This window comes from Schistocerca cancellata, chromosome 11, assembly GCF_023864275.1.
Source record: "Schistocerca cancellata isolate TAMUIC-IGC-003103 chromosome 11, iqSchCanc2.1, whole genome shotgun sequence".
Classification (NCBI taxonomy): Eukaryota; Metazoa; Arthropoda; class Insecta; order Orthoptera; family Acrididae; genus Schistocerca; species Schistocerca cancellata.
Window position 1 is genome coordinate 69,923,450 of NC_064636.1, and position 16,548 is coordinate 69,939,997.

General features: G+C 46.4%; 1 protein-coding gene across 3 annotated transcripts in view; it reads left to right on the forward strand.

The window, feature by feature from the left end:
* Positions 1–16,548, forward strand: part of LOC126108851 (alpha-mannosidase 2) — an 880,291-nt gene that overhangs the window by 797,173 nt on the left and 66,570 nt on the right. For all 3 annotated transcript variants that reach the window (XM_049914220.1, XM_049914219.1, XM_049914218.1), the window contains exon 15: positions 4,360–4,512. In XM_049914220.1, the coding sequence (XP_049770177.1) occupies positions 4,360–4,512 (153 nt within the window). The remainder of the gene's footprint in view (positions 1–4,359; positions 4,513–16,548) is intronic.

Here is a 16,548-nt window from a genome sequence, read left to right on the forward strand (position 1 = left end):
GAACAAATAAATGTTTCACAACGTCATCATTTCCTGTACGTTCTAGGACGCGAACCAGCAGCATCTAACATCATAAGAGTACGGCAATCCAAGATACAAGGTCCTGTGGGGGAAAAAAACCAAGGTCAGGAGAAGTTTGCCGCTTTTTCTTTACCGACGACGTGATTGAGACGATTGTCATTCATACAAATGAAACGTTTTCGAAAATGCGTTCTGCTATTGAACTAAAGTAAAGTATAGCATACAAAGACACTAATGTGCGTGAAGTGGACGCTGTGATTAGACTCACAGCCCTTTGCAGCCATATTGAGATCTGCGAGGGAGCCCGTGACCTCGTTGTTTTGCGCTTCGGTATTGGGGAGGCCAATTTTCGATCAATTGTACACTACTGGCCATTAAAATTGCTACACCACGAAGATGACGTGCTACAGACGCGAAATGTAACCGACAGGAAGAAGATGCTGTGATATGCAAATGATCAGCTTTTCAGAGCATTCACACAAGGTTGGCGCCGGTGGCGACACCTACAACGTGCTGACATGAGGATAGAAAGTTTGAAACTTCATTCTCATACACAAACAGCATTTGACCGGCGTTGCCTGGTGAAACGTTGTTGTGATGCCTCGTGTAAGGAGGAGAAATGCGTACCATCACGTTACCGACTTTCATAAATGTCGGATTTTAGCATGTCGCGATTGCCGTTTATCGTATCGCGACATTGCTGCTCGCGTCGGTCGAGATCCAATGACTGTCAGCAGAATATGGAATCGGTGGGTTGAGGAGGGTAATACGGAACGCCGTGCTGGATCCCGACGGCCTCGTATCACCAGCAGTCGAGATGACAGGCATCTTATCCACACGGCTGTAACGGATCCTGCAGCCACGTCTCGATCCCCGAGTCAACAGATGGGGACGTTTGCAAGACAACAACCATCTGCACGAACAATTCGACGACCTTTGCAGCAGCACGGAATATCAGCTCGGAGACCGTGGCTGCGGTTACCCTTGACGCTGCATCACAGACAGGTGCGCCTGCGATGGTGTACTCGACGACGAACCTGGGTGCACGAATGGCAAAACGTCATTTTTTCGGATGAATCCAGGTTCTGTTTACAGCATCACGATGGTCGCATCCGTGTTTGGAGACATCGCGGTGAACGCACATTGGAAGCGTGTATTCGTCATCGCTATACTGGCGTATTACCCGGCGTTATGATACGGGGTGCCATTGGTTACACGTCTCGTTCATCTCTCGTTCGCATTGACGGCACTTTGAACAGTGGACGTTACATTTCAGATGTGTTACAACCCGCGGCTCTACCCTTCATTCGATCCCTGCGAAACCCTACATTTCAGCAAGATAATGCACGACCGCATGTTGCAGGTCCTGTACGGGCCTTTCTGGATACAGAAAATGTTCGACTGCTGCCCTGGCCAGGACATTCTCCAGATCTCTCACCAACTGAAAACGTCTGGTCAATGGTGGCCGAGCAACTGGCTCATCACAATACGCCAGTCACTACTCTCGATGAACTGCGGTATCGTGTTGAAGCTGCATGGGCGGTTGTACTTGTACACGCCATCCGAGCTCTGTTTGACTCAATGCCCAGGCGTATCGAGGCCGTTATTACGGCCAGAGGTGATTGTGGATACTGATATATATATATATATATATATATATAATTTAACCCGACCTTTGACAGGCAACAAAGTTTCATCAGCTGTCAAATACACTCCAGAGCTATAAATTTGCTAACAGTCCCAAATACACTACTGGCCATTCAAATTGTTACATATATATATATATGCCCAAACAACCCGCAAAATATGGCACCAAAGTCATCCGCCTGGCAGATAGATGCACATAATGCATATAATTACAACGCCTACATCTCCGGCAAAAGATGTGATGGGGCCACACATTCTGTAGTACGATTTGTTCAGAAAGTCTCTCCGCAGTCCCGTATGATTGTTAGCCGCCCTTGCCGTATGCCGCAGTGAATATACCGAAATGAAACTCAGTGAAAGACAAGTTATTAATTTACTGAATATTCATTTTTACCTACAAATTTTCACTTTAAATGTTGAAAGTGTCCCACCTGTTGCTGAATACAGAATTCAATTCGGCTAATCATGTTGCCAAACACAAGCTGTAACATTTCTTCTGTAACAGAAGCAGTGAAAGTGGATATTGCAGATTTCAATTCATGGATGGATTCCGGACGGTTTTTATAGACAGTTGCTTTCGCTGCATCCCGGAAGGAAAAGTCAGGTGGTGTTAGGTCAGGCGATCGTGGAGGCCAAAGTCCCTGTGAAATTACGCGATCACCAAAAACATCAGCAAGCAGTGACATTGAAACGCGAGCTGTATGCGCGGTTGCACCATCTTGTCGAAAATAACCGTTCAGTATTTCACTTAACACAAGTACTCCTATGAATGGGTACAGAATCGTTGTGTGTTTATTGTTTCGTTGAAAAACAATGGGACGCACAATCCGACGTCTAGAAATTGCAATCCAAACTCCTGTTTTCACAGAATGAAGTGGTGCCTCATGAATACACAATGGATTTGCTGTACTCCACATGCGAGAATTTTGCGAGTTCATGTACCCGGATAAATGAAACCGCGCCTCATCAGTGAAAAAAGTTACATTAAGAATATGCCTTCCATTTTGTTGAACGAAATTTTTGAACCATTGAGAATAACGTGTTCTCTTGCCATGATCAGTATTTTTCAGTTCTTGCACGACTGTCACTTTGTATGGGGAAAGTTCTAATTTTTTCCTTACAACTGTGTGGGCCGTTCCGACAATAACATCGATGGACATTTTATCGGAAATATCGAGTAGTTTATCCTCAGAAAAAACGCTAGGAGGACCACTTCTCGGTGCATCTGTCACTGAACCCTTACTTCGAAATTTGTTAATCAAATGTCGCACAGTATCGCGATGTGGGAGTGTTGTCTCCGGGAAAACTGAATTAAATGTTTGGCGAACTGAAACTGTGTATTTACCGCCAGCTTTGAACATTTGTTCGACTAAAATGACACGTTCTTCAATGGTTGGCATTTTAACAGTGACAAAAACCAAACAAACGACCGAAGGAACTAAACTTAAACGCTCACGTCAACACGTAACGACACACGCCAACGATACTACTGACGCTGGCTGAGAAAAACGAAACAGTGGAATGTTGGGAGAGTCCACTTGGAGGGAAGTAACCCAGGCAGGCGAACATCGAATAGACACACTAAATATGAAGTCAGTGTTTAATCTGCTAATCGTAAAACAAGGAGCTGGCCGTTGACAGTTTTTTACGACATGGTGGCTGTGGCTGGATCAAACGCAAGTATTCTTTATGGACTTTTTGAAGAAACAAAAACGTATCACATTTTGATTTCCTGAAAGAGTTTCTCTATATTTTGTCCACGATTTCGTGTAATTCGAACTGGCAACTTCCAACCTGCCCCAAGAGCTACGAAATATTATTTCATCTGTAGAGGAAGACAAATTGTTAGACAAGGCAATACATTTTTAGTTCGAGTTGATGACACTTTCATGTCCAACGGACATGCTTGAAAAAAGAAAAACTTGTCGATTTTGTCTGCATGAAAAAAAGAGGAAAACTGCATTCAAGTGTACAGGGTGTGCGTTAAATCCGGGAACACTTACAATTATTTATTGCACAAGAACCAATGTACAGATATCATACATATGTCATTTTGAAGAGAAACCCTGAAAGTTTTTTTTCATATATACCGCCACAGCGTAGTTTGGTAATTTGCCGAACGGAGCTGCCGCATCGATGGATCGGCCGTGCTACAGAAGGGGACAGCTGTTTCACGAAATGGCGTCCCGGATCACCAGATCTCACTCCGTGTGGCTTTTCTCCTGTGGGGACACATTAAAGATCTGGTGTATGTACCGCCTCTACCGCGTGATGTAGCAGAGCTCCGGGAGAGAATACGGAAGCGAGTGCCACAGTCGAAGATGCCGTGCTGGGACGGGTGTGGCAAGAGTTCGATTACCGTACTGACGTCTGCCGGGTCACTCATGGTTCGCACATCGAATGTTTGGGGAAAAAAAAAAAACAAACTTTCAGAGTTTCTCTTGAAAATGCAATGTGTAGCCGGCCGGTGTGGCCGAGCGGTTCTAGGGGCTTCAGTCCGGAACCGCGCTGCTCCTACGTTCGCTGGTTCGAATCCTGCCTTGGGCAGGGATGTGTGTGATGTCCTTTGGTTAGTTAGATTTAAGTAGTTCTAAGTTCTAGGGGACTGATGACCTCAGATGTTAAGTCCAGTGTGCTTAGCTGCACAGCTGTCAGCCTGGCCTCTACTCATGTCTTTTTTTTTCCTTACAGGGTGTGAGCCTGGATGTGGTTGTGGACCTGGGTGCGCCCCCCAGAAACCGGGAGACGGAGCTCTTCATGCGGCTCGTCACCGACATCAGCAACGGGGACCCCCCTGAGTTCTACTCTGACCTCAACGGCTTCAGCATGCAGCGGCGTGTCAAGGTGGGTAGCAGCCTTTATTGTTATTTAACACCTTACATAAGGTGGGATGGCAGCAGCACAGTACGCTGTTCTTCAGCCACAGGTTTTACAAAAGAAAAACAATGGAGACACAGAATATACAGAACATAGTGGGGGACAAAAAACAGTAGACGCAGTAACGAAAAACACGTAGCCGTTCACACGTGAAGACAACCAAGGAAACTGTTAGCACTGAACACGGACACTGGTGATGGAGACGACACGTGAACGATGGAGCGTGGGCGGCGAAAAACACTGAGGCACAAACACGATGGCACGCACACGAAACCGATGGCGACGATCTCTGGCGCGCGAATGTGCACTTAACGTGTGCGAGTCCGGGGACCTGCCAAAAGGGGAAGAAGGTGGTGGGGGAGGGAGAGGGGAGAGCGGAGCGGAGCGCCAATGGGAGGGGAGATGGGGAAGGAATGAAGGTATGGGTGGTAGGGGAAGCCCGGGGGAGGAAGGGAGAGAGAAGGGAGAGAGGGTGCCCTGAGGAAAAAACACAGGAAGTGGTAGGGGAGGATCAAAGTTGATAGGAGGGGTAGATGGAGGGGAGGAGGGCATCATCAGGGAGGGGGAAGACGCGGAAGCCACCTTGGAAGAGGGTAAGGAGGGTGGAGAGATGGAGACCGGGCGGGATGTGGGAATACAGGCGCGGCAGCGGACGGGAGCGGGAGAGATGAGCAGGTGAGGGGGATCGAGTTTACGGGAGGTGTAGAGGATCCGTATCCGTTCAAGGAAAAGGAGGAGGTGGCGGTACAGAATAAGATCGTACAGGATCTCCGTGGGGGAGGGGAGACGGATGCAATAGGCGAGATGAAGAGTGTGGCGTTCGAGGATCTGAAGGGATTTGTAAAAGGTAGGGGGAGTGGAGATCCAGGTAGGGTGGGTGTAGCAGTGGATAGGGCGGATGAGGGATTTATAGGTGTGGAGGATGGTGGAGGGGACAGCACGTCTGACGTACCCCTCTTTATAGTATTGGGGAAACGTGTAGGGTAGAAAGGTCAGCCATTCTAGGCAGTGTGCACCCAGTTGTTTGCGACCAGCTGTGTCACCAGGACCCTGCGCAGGGTTCACCTCGCCCTTAAACTGTCCTTCCACTGGAGAAGGCAACTAATGTTGATGTGGACATGGATGCGACACCCCCCATTATGAGGGACAGCGCCTTTGGCACACTGGACGAGCTGGCAACGCTCTCCAGTGGCAGTTGTCGGCTTTATTTGGCTGTGTCAGCAATGGTCGAAGAAGAGTGGAGCAAAGCGCGAAGAAGATTCTTGACTCCTCGACGGCTTAAACAGTGAATTTCTGGTAGAGGAACGCTTCACAGTTCTCCACAGCGATCAGAGATACATACTAGTAGAAGCTATTCTGTTTTAAATTTAATATAGTTCAAGCATAGTGTCTAAAGTCAATTTGCCAATTCATAATACAAACAAAAGTTTCTGCATCAGTCACTTGTTGATTTTGCCACTGAATGTTTCGATGGTCCATACCATCATCCTCAGGTGGAGAATTGTTTACTTACATGGCTGGTGTTGGTGAAGAATACACAATTATTTTGAAGGTAGCAAACAAGTGGTAGTGTAGGTAATTTTGCGTCTTTTGCTAATGACAAAAATTGTTTAGTTAGAAAACGCACTTCTCGGGTTAAAAATATGAATTTTTGACAGAGAATTGTACCTCAAAAGTGCCTTTTGTAAATAAACAATTTTTATGACTAGGAAGAGACGCAAAATAACCTACTCTGCCCTTGGTGTACTGCCGGCCGGGGTGGCCGAGCGGTTCTAGGCGCTACAGTCTGGAACCGCGAGACTGCTACTGTTGCAGGTTCGAATCCTGCCTCGGGCATGCATGTGTGTGATGTCCTTAGGTTAGTTAGGTTTAAGTAGTTCTAAGTTCTAGGTTACTGATGACCTTAGAAGTTAAGTCCCATAGTTCTCAGAGCCATTTGAACCTTGGTGTGCTACTATGAAAAGACGTCTCTACTCTACGACAACACTTAGCCATATCACTAAACAGTTCTCCACGTGAAGATGATGGTGTGAACCTTCTAAACAAGTGGCGGCAAAATAAACAGGGTACTGATGCAGAAATCTGTTATATATATAATGTGTTACAAAAAGGTACGGCCAAACTTTCAGGAAATATTCCTCACACACAAATAAAGAAAAGATGTGTGGACATGTGTCCGGAAACGCTTAATTTCCATGTTAGAGCTCATTTTAGTTTCGTCAGTATGTACTGTGCTTTCTCGATTCACCGGCAGTTGGCCCAATTGAAGGAAGGCAATGTTGACTTCGCTGCTTGTGTTGACATGCGACTCATTGCTCTACAGTACTAGCATCAAGCACATCAGGACGTAGCATCAACAGGTTAGAGTTCATCACGAACGTGGTTTTGCAAAAAGATGGTTCAAATGGCTCTGAGCACTATGGGACTTAACATCTTAGGTCATCAGTCCCCTAGAACTTAGAACTACTCAAACCTAACTAACCTAAGGACATCACACACATCCATGCCCGAGGCAGGAATCGAACCTGCGACCGTAGCAGTCCCGCGGTTCCTGACTGCAGCGCCTAGAACCGCAGAGCCACCGCGGCCGGCCGTGGTTTTGCAGTCAGTGCAATGTTTACAAATGCGGATTTGCAGATGCCCATTAGATGTAGGGATTAGCACGGGGCAATAGCCGTGGCGCGGTACGTTTGTATCGAGACAGATTTCCAGAACGAAGGTGTCCCGACAGGAAGACGTTCGAAGCAATTGATCGGCGTCTTAGGGAGCACGGAACATTCCAACCTATGACTCGCGACTAGGGAAGACCTAGAACGACGAGGACCCCTGCAATGGACGAGGCAATTCTTCGTGCAGTTGACGATAACCCTAATGTCAGCGTCAGAGAAGTTGCTGCTGTGCAAGGTAACGTTGACCACGTCACTGTATGGAGAGTGCTACGGGAGAACCAGTTGTTTCCGTACCGTGTACAGCGTGTGCAGGCACTATCAGCAGCTGTTTAGCCTCCACGGGTACACTTCTGCGAATGGTTCATCTGACAATGTGTCAATCCTCATTTCAGTACAAATGTTCTCTTTACGGATGAGGCTTCATTCCAACGTGATGAAATTGTAAATTTTCACAATCGACATGTGTGGGCTGACGAGAATCCGCACGCAATTGTGCCATCACGTCACAACACAGATTTTCTGTGAACGTTTGGGCAGGCATTGTTGGTGACGTCTCGATTGGGCCCCATGTTCTTCCACCTACACTCAATGGAGCACGTTATCATGATTTCGTACGGGATACTCTACCTGTGCTGCTAGAACATGTGCCTTTACAAGTACGACACAACATGTGGTTCATGCACGATGAAGCTCCTGCACATTTCAGTCGAAGTGTTCGTACGCTTCTCAACAACAGATTCGGTGACCGATGGATTGGTAGAGGCGGACCAATTCCGTGGCCTCCACGCTCTCCTGACCTCAACCCTCTTTACTTTCATTTATGGGGGCATTTGAAAGCTCTCGTCTACGCAACCGCGGTACCAAATGTAGAGACTCTTCGTGCTCGTATTGTGGACGGCTGTGATACAATACGCCATTCTCCAGGGCTGCATCAGCGCATCAGGGATTCCATGCGACGGAGGGTGGATGCACGTATCCTCGCTAACGGAGGACATTTTGAACATTTCCTGTAACAAAGTGTTTGAAGTCACGCTGGTACGTTCTGTTGCTGTGTGTTTCCATTCCATGATTAATGTGATTTGAAGTAATAAAATGAGCTCTAGCATGGAAAGTAAGCGTTTCCGGACACATGTCCGCATAACATATTTTCTTTCTTTGTGTGTGAGGAATGTTTCCTGAAAGTTTGGCCGTGCCTTTTTGTAACACCCTGTATATTTTCACAAAGTTTCAAAATAGTGAAAACTTCCAGTGTGTAACTTGTCTTTACTTCCACAGATACTCTGGCATTTTTGTTAAGATTTCTGGTAACTGGGGAAATATTCCAGTCCACTCATTGGCCTTTGCAACGAGAATTGCAGCAGATACATTATTTGTAACAAATAACGTCGACTTTTGAGATAATACGTGTATCAAATGAATAAGAAAAACTCGAATCTTTTAGAAAACAAAAGGCAAAAATACATTTTGAAGCAGACGTATGAGAACTTGCTACTCTTTACTTTACAGCTCAAGAACTCGGGATACTATCAGCTGTGCTATGGCTTCGACATAGCGACATGGTTCCCGTGTACGGTATACACTATCTAAAGACTGCATCTACGGATTTTATTATCTGAAATTTAATATGCAAATTGTACCAAAAAGACGAACTTTTGATAGATCATCATTGCACTGTAACAATGACACGGTTTCGAAATTTAGCGCGGACTTCAATGCGAGATGCCTGTAACAGTTTCCACAACGAAACTTTGTCTCGAAACCTGGCAGAAAATCCAAAGAGATTCTGGTCGTATGTGAAGTATGTTAGCGACAAGAAATAATCAATGCCTTCTCTGCGCGATAGCAATGGAGATACTATCGAAGACAGTGTTGCCAAATCAGAGTTACTAAACACAGCCATCCGAAATGCCTTCACAAAAGAAGACGAAGTAAATATTCCAGAATTCGAATCGAGAACAGCTGCCAACATGAATAAAGTAGAAGTAAATATCCTCGGAGTAGTGAAGCAACTGAAAACACTTAATAAGTCTTCTGGTCCAGACTGTATACCAATTAGGTTCCTTTCGGAGTATGCTGATGCATTAGCTCCATACTTAACAGTAATATACAACCGTTCGCTCGACGAAAGATCCGTACCCAGAGATTGGAAAGTTGCACAGGTCACACCAATATTCAAGAAAGGTAGTAGGAGAAATCGACTAAGTTAGACGCCCATATCGTTAACGTCGATATGCAGTAGGATTTTGGAGTATATATTGTGTTCGAACATTATGAATTACCTTGAAGAAAAAGGTCTATTGCCGGCCGCGGTGGTCTAGCGGTTCTGGCGCTGCAGTCCGGAACCGCGGGACTGCTGCGGTCGCAGGTTCGAATCCTGCCTCGGGCATGGGTGTGTGTGGTGTCCTTAGGTTAGTTAGGTTTAAGTAGTTCTAAGTTCTAGGGGACTTATGACCTAAGATGTTGAGTCCCATAGTGCTCAGAGCCATTTGAACCAAAAGGTCTATTGACACACAGTCAACATGGGTTTAGAAAACATCGTTCCTGTGAAACACAACTAGCTCTTTACTCACATGATGTGTTGAGTGCTATTGACAAGGGGTTTCAGATCGATTCCGTATTTCTGGATTTCCAGAAGGCTTTTGACACTGTACCACACAAGCGGCTCGTTGTGAAATTGCGTGCTTATGGAATATCGTCTCAGTTATGTGAGTGGATTTGTGATTACCTGTCAGAGAGGCCACAATTCATAGTAATTGACGGAAAGTCATCGAGTATAACGGAAGTGATTTGTGGCGTTCCTCAAGGTAGTGTTATAGGCCCTTTGCTGTTCCTCATCTATATAAACGATTTGGGTGACAATCTGAGCAGCCGTCTTCGGTTGTTTGTAGATGACGCTGTCGTTTGTCGACTAATAAAGTCATTAGAGGATCAAAACAAACTGCAAAACGATTTAGAAAAGATATCTGGATTGTGCGAAAAGTGGCAGTTGACCCTAAATAACGAAAAGTGTGAGGTCATCCACGTGAGTGCTGAAAGGAACTCGTTAAACTTCGGTTACACGATACCTCAGTCTAATCTAAAGGCCGCAAATTCAACTAAACAGCTAGGAATTACAATTACGAACAACTCAAATTGGAAGGAACACATAGAAAATGTGGGGAAGGCTAACCAAAGACTGCGTTTTATTGGCAGGACACTTAGAAAATGTTACAGACCTACTAAGGAGACTGCCTACACTTTCCTTGTCCGTCCTCTTTTAGAATACTGCTGCGCGGTGTGGGATCCTTACCAGATAGGACTGATCAACAGGATTTGGGCTGGACATCATTAAAAGAAAGGCGTTTTTCGTTGCGACAGAATTTTCTCACGAAATTACAATCACCAACTTTCTCCTCCAAATGCGAAAATATTTTGTTGACACCGACCTACATAGGGAGGAACGATCAGCAAGATAAAATAAGGGAAATCTGAGCCCGTACGGAAAGATATAGGTGTTCATTCTTTCCGCGCGCTATACGATATTGGAATAATAATTATGAAGGTTGTTCGATGGACCCTCTGCCAGGCACTTAAATGTGATTTGCAGAGTATCCTTGCAGATGTAGATGCTCTCGTAGTACACAAGTTGTAACACGAAAAAATCAAGTACAGGAGCCCTTTACCTACCGATCTGTAGTTTCCTGTCATTTCATTATAATAAATAGTAAGAAGGGAAATTTGTTAACATCGAGTATAGATTTAAGTGTCAGGAAGTCATTTCTGAAAGTATTTGTAGTGTAGCCATGTATGGAAGTGAAACATGGACGGTAAATAGTTTGGACAAGAAGAGAATAGAAGCTTTCGAAATGTGGTGCTACAGAAGAATGCTGAAGATTAGATGGGTAGATCACATAACTAATGAGGAAGTATTGAATAGGACTGGGGAGAAGAGAAGTTTGTGGCACAACTTGACCAGAAGAAGGGATCGGTTGGTAGGACATGTTCTGAGGCATCAAAGGATCACCAATTTAGTATTGGAGGGCAGCGTGGAGGGTAAAAATCGTAGGCGGAGACCAAGAAATGAATACACTAAGCAGATTCAGAAGGATGTAGGTTGCAGTAGGTACTGGGAGATGAAGGAGCTTGCACAGGATAGAGTAGCATGGAGAGCTGCATCAAACCAGTCTCAGGACTGATGACCACAACAACAACAGCTAAAACTATACGTTTCTTGAAAGATTCTCCATTTGCTGATGCTTTGATACAGCTTGTATTCATTACACGTACTCTGTGAGAAAGAAAATCCACCAAATACCTTAACACCATATAGTATGGCGCCTCCTGTGACTTGCATTTTACGGAAAACATGTGGCATCTCACGTAAAAATCTGACAGACGATATTTTCTGTTTCATGCTGCACAGTGCAGTTGAAAGTGGAATTCCAAACTGTGACGTCACCATCTCCCGGCATCTGCGTTTTCACGTGCCGTGAGAAGACGGCTTTGGGACGGTATAACGCTGTTAAATTTCTTTGACAATGTTGGTTTATGAAATATACACTCCTGGAAATGGAAAAAAGAACACATTGACACCGGTGTGTCAGACCCACCATACTTGCTCCGGACACTGCGAGAGGGCTGTACAAGCAATGATCACACGCACGGCACAGCGGACACACCAGGAACCGCGGTGTTGGCCGTCGAATGGCGCTAGCTGCGCAGCATTTGTGCACCGCCGCCATCAGTGTCAGCCAGTTTGCCGTGGCATACGGAGCTCCATCGCAGTCTTTAACACTGGTAACATGCCGCGACAGCGTGGACGTGAACCGTATGTGCAGTTGACGGACTTTGAGCGAGGGCGTATAGTGGGCATGCGGGAGGCCGGGTGGACGTACCGCCGAATTGCTCAACACGTGGGGCGTGAGGTCTCCACAGTACATCGATGTTGTCGCCAGTGGTCGGCGGAAGGTGCACGTGCCCGTCGACCTGGGACCGGACCGCAGCGACGCACGGATGCACGCCAAGACCGTAGGATCCTACGCAGTGCCGTAGGGGACCGCACCGCCACTTCCCAGCAAATTAGGGACACTGTTGCTCCTGGGGTATCGGCGAGGACCATTCGCAACCGTCTCCATGAAGCTGGGCTACGGTCCCGCACACCGTTAGGCCGTCTTCCGCTCACGCCCCAACATCGTACAGCCCGCCTCCAGTGGTGTCGCGACAGGCGTGAATGGAGGGACGAATGGAGACGTGTCGTCTTCAGCGATGAGAGTCGCTTCTGCCTTGGTGCCAATGATGGTCGTATGCGTGTTTGGCGCCGTGCAGGTGAGCGCCACAATCGGGACTGCATACGACCGAGGCACACAGGGCCAACACCCGGCATCATGGTGTGGGGAGCGATCTCCTACACTGGCCGTACACAACTGGTGATCGTCGAGGGGACACCGAATAGTGCACGGTACATCCAAACCGTCATCGAAACCAGCAAGATCTCCGGATCTGTCCCCCATTGAGCATGTTTGGGACTGGATGAAGCGTCGTCTCACGCGGTCTGCACGTCCAGCACGAACGCTGGTCCAACTGAGGCGCCAGGTGGAAATGGCATGGCAAGCGGTTTCACAGGACTACATCCAGCATCTCTACGATCGTCTCCATGGGAGAATAGCAGCCTGCATTGCTGCGAAAGGTGGATATAGTGCATGCTCTGTTGCCTGTGTCTATGTGCCTGTGGTTCTGTCAGTGTGATCATGTGATGTATCTGACCCCAGGAATGTGTCAGTAAAGTTTCCCCTTCCTGGGACAATGAATTCACGGTGTTCTTATTTCAATTTCCAGGAGTGTATTTGACGTAGTTCAACTTTTGCCAAATGCTGGCTTCGTCAAACTTATTTGACCAAACCGAGTGCCTCGCCTTAGATTTGATCAAAGAAACCGATTGCCTTCTGTTTACCGGCAGTTGTGGCCGTGCGGTTCTAGGCGCTTCAGTTTGGAACCGCGTGACCACTTCGGTCGCAGGTTCGAATCCTGCCTCGGGCATGGATGTGTGTGATGTCCTTAGGTTAGTTAGGTTCAAGTAGTTCTAAGTTCTAGGGGACTGATGACCTCAGAAGTTAAGTCCCATAGTGCTCAGAGCCATTTGAACCATTTTTTTGCCTTCTGTTTATTGCTAAGATAAATCTAACCCCGTTGGTTTATTCAGAGTCAGAGACAATGAGTCACGAAGCTCCTACTGTTTCTACTCAACTTCGCTACTGTTGCACCAACAATTTCCAAGAATGATTGCCTAGCGAAGTCGCGGGGTCCAAACGATACATATCGAACGTGCGATCGTAAATCGATAATGCGACTCTGGCGGGCGTTATGAGTATGTTTACGCTGGTCATTACAGCAACGACAAAAGAAGAGCGTTAGAAAAATACTTGTAATAGCAAAGGAAACGACTTACCTTACTCGTCGTCGGTATTGTCGTCATGTGAAAGTCCATTATGGTGGTGTGGGTGGATAATTTGGAAGAGACGAACCATGTATTCTTCCTGATACTCGTTCGTTTTTCGCACTGTCCGCAATGGAATTGTAACAGTATTTCAGCGTCGAAACTGTTCTTACGAAGTTTTACGTAATTCGCACCACCATAGTCTACACAGTCCCTTCTTTCCTCGTCCGGTAGTACTCCATATTTGCTACAAAAACACGAACAATTTTCTACACTGCATAAACATGGAATTAGATCCTTCCATGTGAGAGAATCTGCCGAAGAAACGTCAAGAACACCAGACATCCCACTCACTAACGACATAAATCGTCTGGGTTTCCCTAGCAACTCGCAAATAATTCGCGGAGGTATGTAATTTTAGAGCAAGTAAGGGAACGACGGAAAACAGATAAAAATGACGATCACAACGACGCCACCGGCCGAGCTGGCGGAGCGGTTCTAGGCGCTACAGTCTGGAACCGCGCGACCGCTACGGTCGCAGGTTCGAATCCTGCCTCGGGCATGGATGTGTGTGACGTCCTTAGGTTAGTTAGGTTTAAGTAGTTCTAAGTTCTAGGGGACTGATGATCTCAGAAGTTAAGTCCCATAGTTGTTGATGCCAGTCGATGCCTTGATATTCTGCGACTATGATTGCTTCCTTCTACCTGGTGGGCACTTTCCTTCTATTCTGCCTTCTAGAATTAATGACAGAAATCCACTTTTCTTTCCTCTCATAATGTGCTCCAGGTACAGCGTCTTTCTTCTTTTAATGGTCCCCATTAGTTCTCTATCCACCCCGGCCCTACGCAGCACTTCAGCATTGCTCACTTTCTCAGTCCATGGTATTTTTAGTAATCGGCGCAAGAACCACATTTCTGTTGCTTCTAATCTCTTTACAGAAGCTGCTTTAATTGGCCAAGTATCCGCCTCCATAGAGTTGGACGGGGAGGAAGAAAATCTGCTGTGGCCTTTCAGAGGAACTACCCCGCCATTTGCCTGGAGCGGTTTAGGGAAATCATAGAAACCCTAAATCTGAATAGTCGGAAGCGGATTTGAACCATTGTCTCTCAGAATGCAAGCCTAGCGTACTAACCACTGTGCCACATCGGTCAGTGACGTAAACAAACGTGACAGCAAATGTGCCCTGCTCGTGCGCAATCGATTGAGCAGTCTCCTTTGAACTACGTATGAAACACTTTTTTTCTCTCGGCCGATTTCAGATGAAAAAATGCGGAATTTCTTTTGGAACTACGTGGAAAAATTTCCCATTCAGCCCCAATAGTTTCGTCAGCTTCAGATAGGTGGCAGCACCATATACAGGGTGGTCCATTAACGTAACCGGCCCAAATATCTCACGAAATAAGCGTCAAACGAAAAAACTACAAAGAACGAAACTCTTCAAGCTTGAAGGGGGAAACCAGATGTCGCTATGGTTGGCCCGCTAGATGGCGCTGCCATAGGTCAAACGGATATCAACTGCGTTTTTTAAATAGGAACCCCATTGCTTATTACATATTTGTGTAGTACGTCAAGAAATATGAGTTTCAGTTGGACCTTTTTTTTCGCTTTGTGATAGATGTCGGTGTAATAGTCACAAACATATGGCCCTCAATTTTAGACGAACAGTTGGTAACAGGCAGATTTTTTAAATTAAAATACAGAACGTAGGTACGCTTGGACATTTTATTTCGGTTGTTCCAATGTGATACATGTACCTTTGTGAACTTATCATTTCTGAGAAGGCATGCTGTTAGAGCGTGATTACCTGTAAATACCACATTAATGCAATAAATCCTCAAAATGATGTCAGTCAACCTCAATGCATTTGGCAATACGTGTGACGACATTCCTCTCAACAGAGAGTAGTTCGCCTTCCGTAATGTTCGCACTTGCATTGACAATGCGCTGACGCATGTTGTCAGGCGTTGTCGATGGGTCACAATAGCAAATATCCTTCAACTTTCCCCACAGAAACAAATCTGGGGACGTCAGATCTGGTAAACGTGCGGGCCATGGTATGGTGCTTCGACGACCAATCCTCCAGTCACGAAACATGCTATTCAATACCGCTTCAACTGCATGCCAGCTATGTGCCGGACATCAAAAATGGCTCTGAGCACTATGGGACTTAACTTCCGAGGTCATCAGTCCCCTAGAACTTAGAACTAGTTAAACCTAACCTAAGGACATCACACACGACCATGCCCGAGGCAGGATTCGAACCTGCGACCGTAGCGGTCGCGCGGTTCCAGACTGCAGCGCCTGGAACCGGTCGGCCACTCCAGCCGGCTTGCCGGACATCCATCATGTTGGAAGTACATCGCCATTCTGTCATGCAGTGAAACATCTTGTAGTAACATCGGTAGAACATTACGTAGGAAATAAGCGTACATTGCAGCATTTAGATTGTTCCTTCCTCTCATAATGCCGCACCATACATCAACCCGCCAAGGTCGCTGATGTTCCACTTGTCGCAGCCATCGTGGATTTTCCGTTGCCCAATAGTGCATATTATGCCGGTTTACGTTAGCGCTGTTAGTGAGTGACGCTTCGTCGCTAAATAAAACGCTTGCAAAAAACGTGTCATTGCCCCATAATTTCCCTTGTGCCCAGTGGTAGAACTGTAGCCTATACGACGTTCAAAGTCGTCGCCTTGCAATTCCTGGTGCTTAGAAACATGGTACGGCTGCAATCGATGTTCATGTAGCATTCTCAACACCGACGTTTTTGAGATTCTCGATTCTCGCGCTATTTGTCTGCTACTGATGTACGGATTAGCCGCGACAGCAGCTAAAACACCTACTTAGGCATCATCATTTGTTGCAGGTCTTGGTTGACGTTTCACACGTGGCTGAACACTTCCTGTTTCCTTAAATAACGTAA